Source organism: Haematobia irritans, chromosome 3 (assembly GCF_050003625.1).
Source record: "Haematobia irritans isolate KBUSLIRL chromosome 3, ASM5000362v1, whole genome shotgun sequence".
Classification (NCBI taxonomy): domain Eukaryota; kingdom Metazoa; phylum Arthropoda; class Insecta; order Diptera; family Muscidae; genus Haematobia; species Haematobia irritans.
In genome coordinates this window covers 167,014,619-167,022,715 of record NC_134399.1, presented here as the reverse complement: position 1 = coordinate 167,022,715, position 8,097 = coordinate 167,014,619, and the positions used below count along the sequence as shown (strand labels likewise).

Genomic DNA, 8,097 nt, shown 5'->3' with positions numbered 1-8,097 from the left:
TTGGGGCATGAATATTTTACCAAAATAATATGAGTGAATGTAAACATATATACATTTACAAATTTCGAGTAAACATATATATGTTGTGATATTTTATTCAGTGAGCGACAGAGAGAGAGTATAGAGAAAGAAATAGAGATGGACGGGAGGGTTGACGAAAGATATCAACATAACACAGCAAGAGAATCAAAACAATTTCTGTGAAACCGCTTGTATGTTGTTTCGGAAAACTGTTTTATGATAAGGCCAAAAATTTGATATGCTTAAGTCTAAATATTAAAATTAAATAAATTTTAATATTAGAATGAGTATTCGGCGTAAAGCGAATAGACATACGGAACCAAGAGAATAGACATTTGAAAAAAAACAGCGTGTGTTTTCGTCTTGAGAGCAGCATTTTATGTATGTGTGGACATGTGTTTTGTTTATCATTTTGGCATTATGGGCACAATTTTTTTCTTGGTTCGTTAAAAGAAATCGGAACGTATATTAACCACTGCTCCACGTGTCCAACAAATGCATGTTTCTGTTAAATAATGTTATGTTTGCATGGGCTCGTGGGCGCTGCAAACTATGCTATATAAATGTAACTTATAACGATAATTGTCCATTGGTGACTATAACAGCTAAGTAGTCCAGTGGTAGTGTGTTGGCTTACAAATTGCATGGTTCGCGGTTCGATTCTCCGTCCAGGCGAGAGGTAAAATTTAAAAAATTATAAAATTGAATAATTTCTTCAACATTATTTGTATTACAGAAAAAGGTGCCAAGAACTAAAAATTTCGTGGAAGTGAAAATTATGTGAGGGAATGAGCACAATCTTCTTGGGGAGAATATATTTGGCCTCAAAATGCTTCCAAACATATAATATGTTCACATAAAACAAACATAATAATGCTTCGGCAATATCCACTAATATATGTGCTTCCTGCAAAATATGTTTGAAACATATGTTAGAGAAGCGATTTTTTTTTTTTTTTGAGGGTGTAGATTTGGTTCTGGAGCCTCTTGGAGGAGCAAATTTCATCCGAGTGAGTTGAAATTTGTGGATGACAGTCTTTCGTAGAAGTTTCTACCCAATCCATGGTGGAGGATACATAAGATTCGGTCTGGCCGAACTTACGGCCTTATATACTTGTTTCTTCTTCATATGGGGCCGTTTTGCCACGATTTCGACCCTCAAACGCTCCAATAACGCCATATAATAGTCACTTTTGATGGGTTTTCCCTTCTCAAGATAATCGATAAAAATGATTCCATGCGCATCCCAAAAAACAGAGGCCATTACTTTTCCAACGGACTTTTGAGTCTTTACACGCTTCGGAGACGGTTCACCGATCGCTGTCCACTCAGCCGACTATCGATTGGACTCAGGAGTGTAGTGATGGAGCCATGTTTCATCCATTGTCACATATCGACGGAAAAACTCGGTTGTATTACGAGTTAACAGCTGCAAATACCGCTCAGAATCATCAACACGTTGTTGTTTTTGGTCAAATGTGAGCTCGCGCGGCACCCATTTTGCACAGAGCTTCCGCATATTCAAATATTGACGAATAATATGACAAACACGTTCCTTTGATATCTTTAAGGCCTCTGCTATCTCGATCAACTTAATTTTACGGTCATTCAAAATCATTCTGTGAATTTTTTTCGTCGGTTACCACCTCTTTCGGGCGTCCACCGTCCTCTGTGCTCATTTCACCACGCTTGAATTTTGCATACCAATCAATTATTGTTGATTTCCCTGGGGCAGAGTCCGGCAACTCATTATAAAGCCAAGTTTTTGCTTTCACCGTATTTTTCCCTTCAGAAAACAGCATTTTATCAAAACGCCAAATTCCTTTTTTTCCATTTTTTTTTTCACAATAATAAAATTTGCTTCACAAAAGACGCTCTATCTCACAAACTAATTGGCTTACAGACGTCAAATTTTGGCACGAATCATTTGAAGGTTGGTACTATATAAAAATAATATGCATTTAATATTAGCGACGCCATCTATGTGTCAGACCGGGGACTTATCAGTCAACCGTGACTTCAAAGTAATTTTTTCTATATCAAAAACAAAAGAACTTTAAAGAAGCAAAATCCTAAAAACACGCCTTAGCCTATACTTGAAACATTTTCCAACGATATCACTTTTAATTAAAAATAAAATTTTGACAAATTTTGACAAATTTTGACAAAGTTTTCTATAAAAAATAAAATTTTGACAAAATGTTTTGTAGAAATAAAATATTGACAAAATTTTCTATAAAAATGAAATTTTGACAAAATTTTCTATAGAAATAAAATTTTGACAAAATATTCTATAGAAATAACATGTTGACAAAATTTTCTGTAGAAATAAAATATTTTTCTGTTGAAATTATATTTTGAAAAAATTTTCAATAGAAATAAAATTTTTACACCATTTTCTATAGAAATAAAATTTTGACAAAAAAGTCTGTAGAAATAATATTTTTACAAAATTTTCGATAAAAATAAAATTTTGACAAAATTTTCTATAAAAATAAAATTTTGACAAAATTTGCTATAGAAAAAAGATAGAATAAAGTTGTAATGATTAGGTGATCCAAATTTAGAAGATTTCACATTCAAAATATTTATTAATACATAAATGATGAATAAATGTAATGAAAGCAATCAATAATTATATTATTTATTTATTTCAAAATTTATTTTTTTATTGCATTTAAATTACCGTCCATATTAACGTGACACATATGCTACCATGTTAATATTTAGCCCCCCAAAAAAAGGTTACATCAATTTGGATAATAGTGTTATAGTGTATATCTCTAGCTGATGAGTGCTTTACGCCTAGAACCAGTTGACCTTGTAAAATTCTATTTAGACTAATTTTTAGTAGTCAGTCACTGAGTCAATAAGTCACTCAATCATCGCTATATATCCATCCACTACCATCTACCATAAAAAGTGTACAAACAGTGAGATTAGAATAAACAACACCTATGATTCTTCTAAGTAAATTTGCAATATTTAAACAATTCAATAATGCCTTTTGTTTTGTATCCATCAGACCATAGAAAAAAACAGACACCACAACATGATGGGACCACAATTGACAGTATTCGCGATATCCATACCAATTGGGTTTCTGTCGATAATGATGGAAATGCGTAAGTGACTACCGCCTTTTGCTTTGTAAGGCAATATCGTGTGATTATAGATAGGTGTGGTGGTGAGAGCGAAATGTGCTGATGCACAGTGGAAATTGAAAATGTCTAAAATGCATCAAAAAAACAACTGGTTTTTAATAATGGCTACATTTTGTGTCCAAAAATGTTCTTCTTTAGTATCTTTGTTTGTTGTCGACCTCTCCTATTTCTTGTTTTGGTTTACACTAAAGGCATTAGAGTGGATACGTTGGGAATTTACAATAACTATAAAATTTTAATTTTGAACTATTGTATACAAATTAACACCATTTAAGAGCTCTTAATCAAAAAAGCTGTAAATTGAAAAAGTTATTTCCTGTCTTTAATTTTAATTTTAATTTATTGATAGTTGTTTTTTAACAAAATTCGAACAGAACAAGACCTAGTGCCGTCAATGGTATGAAAGTCTCAGCTAATAATTCTCCATAATCTAGAGTAACTAGTTTCTTCGATGTTGAGGAAATCGGCATTATATTATATATTAACAGCTTTGTAGATTTGATCGATTTTATGAGAAAATGCTTAATTTTTGGAAAACATTAATTTTAATAATCTTTTTTTTTTTCAATTATACTTTAAAGAACACAGTGGTACAATTTGATCGACCGAAAAATGTGCCTACAGGAAATATTGGCTCAATGCATCATAATTTTCAAACGGCTCCCTGAGTATGTGTAGCTCTTGGAGTCAGTCTGTGTGTTTATATATTTGTTTTATCGAGAGATTTTCGATGAAGTAAAATAATTGTTAGATTCATTAAGATGAAAAATGTACCACTTTTCTTAAATGGGTGTGCCACCTGTTATTGTGAATGCGACCTGTTAGAAAATCTGGTGGATTATCCCACCTCAGTAATGCTGGTGACATTTCTGAGGGTTTCAAAGTTTCTCTAAGTGGTTTCACTGCAATGTGGAACGCCGTTCGGACTCGGCTATAAAAAGGAGGTCCCTTGTCATTGAGCTTAACATGGAATCGGGCAGCACTCTATGATAAGAGAGAAGTTCACCAATTTGGTATCACAATGGACTGAATAGTCTAAGTGAGCCGGATACATCGGGCTGCCACCTAACCTAACCTAAGTCCCCGGTCTGACACATAGATGGAGTCGCTAGTATTAAATGCATATTATTTTTACATAGTACCAACCTTCAAATGATTCGTGTCACAATTTGAAGTCTGTACGTCAATTAGTTTGTGAGATAGAGCGTCTTTTATGAAGCAACTTTTGTTATTGTGAAAAAAATGGAAAAAATGGAATTTCGTGTTTTGATAAAATACTGTTTTCTGAAGGGAAAAAATACGTTGGAAGCAAAAACTTGGCTTGGTAATGAGTTTTGGACTCTGCCCCAGGGAAATCAACAATAATTGATTGGTATGCAAAATTCAAGAGTGGTGAAATGAGCACGGAGGACGGAGAACGCAGTGGACGCCCGAAAGAGGTGGTTACCGACGAAAACATCAAAAAAATTCACAAAATGATTTTGAATGACCGTAAATGAAGTTGACCGAAATAGCAGAGGCCTTAAAGATATCAAAGGAACGTGTTGGTCATATCATTCATCAATATTTGGATATGCGGAAGCTCTGTGCAAAATGGGTGCCGTGCGAGCTCACATTTGACCAAAAACAACAACGTGTTGATGATTCTGACCGGTGTTTTCAGCTGTTAACTCGTAATACACCCGAGTTTTTTCGTCGATATGTGACAATGGATGAAACATGGCTTGTTGCTCAGACCTCAAAAGGATGCTCGCAGGGAAAAAATTTGGCTGCAATGAAGAGGTGGTTGCCGAAACTGAGGCCTATTTTGAGGCAAAACCGAAGGAGTACTACCAAAATGGTATCAGAAAATTGGAAGGTCGTTATAATCGTTATATCGCTCTTGAAGGGAACTATGTTGAATAATAAAAACGAACTTTGACAAAAAAAAATGTGTTTTTCTTTGTTAGACCGGGGACTTGCGTGTTTTTCGAAAGTCAGGCTTTCTCGCATTTAAAAACGAGTATTATTCTACGAAACCGGCGGACTGTGAACTTTGACATAAATAACCGACAAAGGCGGTTCTACATTTTTTTGGAATTTCTTTAAAACTATTGTCACAAAATTTTTAATTTTGCAGTACAAGAAATTCATTTTGTTCCAAAATTGCTGATTTAAATCAATATTTTTGATTATTTGGCTGCTAAATTTGAGTTAAGATGAGTCGACATATTCGACGGCGGAGTCGACTGGCTAAAACTGGCCGGCGGCGCGACTCGGTGGCTTCATTATCTGCTCTGTAGGTTCAGAATCAACTATAGCCTCTAATATCAGACATTTCTGTTCAGATTGTGATAAAACTCCCATAACTATGTACCCCTTAATGTTCTTAAATATGGAAATGCGGTTTTTGCCCAAACCTATACCAATGATATCCCACAAATAATGTTTACTAATTCAGTAGGGGTGGTTTAGGGTATGATATAGTCGACAGCCGCACTGAAAAAAGAGTTTTCGTTTCTGAGGAACGAAATTTTAAACAGGCTTTTTACGCTAAAAATTTTTCTTTAACAGCAAATAAAAAAGATTAAAGATAATCTTTAAATCGCTTATTATAAATTTGGTTTTATTTGCTCTTAAAGAAAATTCTTTACTAGAAAGCAGAATTTCGTTTATTTAAAATTTCATTCTGGAGGAAAGTAGGTTTTCTTTGGATGCGAGTTTTGAAGTTTTACCGTCCCACCGAAATTGGGATTTTCGTCAAACCCGATAACCTGTGTAAGAAGATAAACCACCGGGTTTGATCACTCTACTGACGTTTTAGTCTTTACAACAGTTTTGCAACTTCAAATAAAAATTTGACTAAATTTATGGAAAATTTTTATTGGATTTCAAACGTCTTTGTTTGTCCAAAATCGCCTATTTGCCAACAAACAAATGTTTTATGGTCAGTCTAGCAACCGCATTAACAAATAAATCAATTTTAGAACATGCTATTACTGTCGGTATACCACTGTGCATTATAGTCATTCATTCATGAGCATATCTGACATACCAACAGTGGACATAACGCGTGCGCATAATTTACATACAACGGACGGCAGTCCATCATCATTCCCATATAATGCTCATCATCAGAAACATGGATTTTATGGGCGCGCGCGCGCACTCATTCAGTGGCGGTCTGATGTATGTGTTGTTGTTGCTATTCCAATAGTTTTTTGATTCTTTTTTTTCTGAATCCCCCCACCAAAGCTGTTATTGTCTCACACAAAGCCCACTGAGAGACGAATACAGAACTTTTAAGCAATCTTCCAATTTATGCATAGAATAATTAACAATGTTGTGACTATAGTTGGTAACATTTGTCGTGGAAGTAGAAGGGAATTTCTGGGCATTTGAATGCTTTAAACCGGGTTTTAAACTGATAAATTGATTGAGTATTAACGAGACGTTGAAACGAAACGGTGGTTGTAAGCGCTTTAGAATCCAATCGGCAACAAGAATCAACAAAATCAAAGTGATTAACAAATTTCAAAGATTTTTCAAAAGTGTAGCAAAAAAATTAAAGAAAAATGTTGAAATTTGTGGTAATATTGAGTGTGGTTATAGCTTTGGTTGTTATGCCCATGCATCATCATGAAACAGAAGCATTCAAAGTGATTGCCCTACATGCAGGTGTGTGTGTGAAGGATTGGAATCATTCGCATATAGTGCCAAAGGATACAATTAAGTGATTATGTTTTTTTTGTTTTTGGTTTCTTCAATGCATTTAGGATCACCTCCAGCTTCAAGCTCTGCTCCTGCACCCGCTCCAGCTGCTCCTGCCTTAGATCCTAGTGCATTGCTTCAAGGTGTTCAATCAGCCTTAGCTGGTAAATTACAACAGGTTCAAGCTTTGGTAGGATCTTTGGTCCAACAAAAAACAGCTCTTAAACAAAATGCTTTGAATTCCTTACAAGGAGCCTTGGGTGGTGTTAAGAGTCAAGTTCAAGGTCTACTCAGCCAAGTTCATCCACCAGTGGTGGTACGAAAACATATTTACTTAGGGGCTGCCCCAGAAGTGACCACAGTTGCCGATAGTGCAGCAGCAGCAACCACAACATCAGAATAATTTCTCATTGGAATTTATATTTTAACGATATTTAGTTGAATAAGGTATTTTAATTGATTGTTAAGCAATCACGACCTGCGTACCAAATCGAAAGTATATAATTGTTGCAAATCAAAGGAACAAAATCTTTGTGAAGACGATAATGTTTCGAGATAACTATTAATAATAAATTATAAAAAATGAAAAAAAACTGCTGCCTTTCAATTGATTATCTTGGCTATAAAGACAACGAAAAATGATTTGAATACAGATGAGGAAACAGTGAAATAGTGCGGCACTCGTTACTAAGAGGAAAAGTCGCTATCACAAAACAAGTAAGTATGGAAATAAGTTCGGCCAGGCCGAATCTTAAATACACACCACCACGAATCGAAGACCCTAGTTTCCTCCCAAAACTCTTCGTCGTAGCGGGTTACTTTAAAAAATACAGATCGGTTCAAATAGTACGGGGAAAAAGCTGAAAAAATAGCATATTTAAATATGTTTCCTGAATCAAGCACGCAAAACTTAAATTTAAAAGAGATAATGTCGATGCCCTCATTCCAGAGTACGCTAACTCGATAGCATTTTTTGATGGAGTTCGTTGTTTTTTATTCGAACTTATTGGACACTTCTATCAAAAGTTTTGGTTAATATTGTACCTAGACTGTGACTAAAGTTTTGAAAATTTCTAATTCAAAATGGGTAGAAAGCTTTGTTCGGTCTAAAGTGGTCTAAGTCTTTTTTAGCCATGTTCTAACTACTATCACTATTTTGAATTCATACATACTAAAAAAAAATCTACAATAAACATAATTTTAAGACCCAACAAGTATATAC

At 34.6% G+C, this 8,097-nt stretch overlaps 1 protein-coding gene across 1 annotated transcript; it reads left to right on the top strand.

The window, feature by feature from the left end:
• Nucleotides 1–6,598: 6,598 nt before the first annotated feature.
• LOC142230126 (uncharacterized) lies at nt 6,599–7,468 on the top strand. Its single transcript, XM_075300760.1, has 2 exons — nt 6,599–6,842; nt 6,941–7,468. Exons 1-2 carry the CDS (start codon nt 6,740–6,742, stop codon nt 7,276–7,278), a joined length of 441 nt encoding a protein of 146 aa, XP_075156875.1. The 5' UTR covers nt 6,599–6,739; the 3' UTR covers nt 7,279–7,468.
• The last annotated feature ends 629 nt before the right edge of the window (nt 7,469–8,097 follow it).

Coding starts and splice junctions, on each gene's coding strand:
- LOC142230126 (XM_075300760.1), top strand. CDS start 6,740: ATGTTGAAATTTGTGGTAATATTGAGTGTGGTTATAGCTTTGGTTGTT. Junction 6,843..6,940: donor AGTGATTGCCCTACATGCAG/GTGTGTGTGTGA, acceptor CAATGCATTTAG/GATCACCTCCAGCTTCAAGC.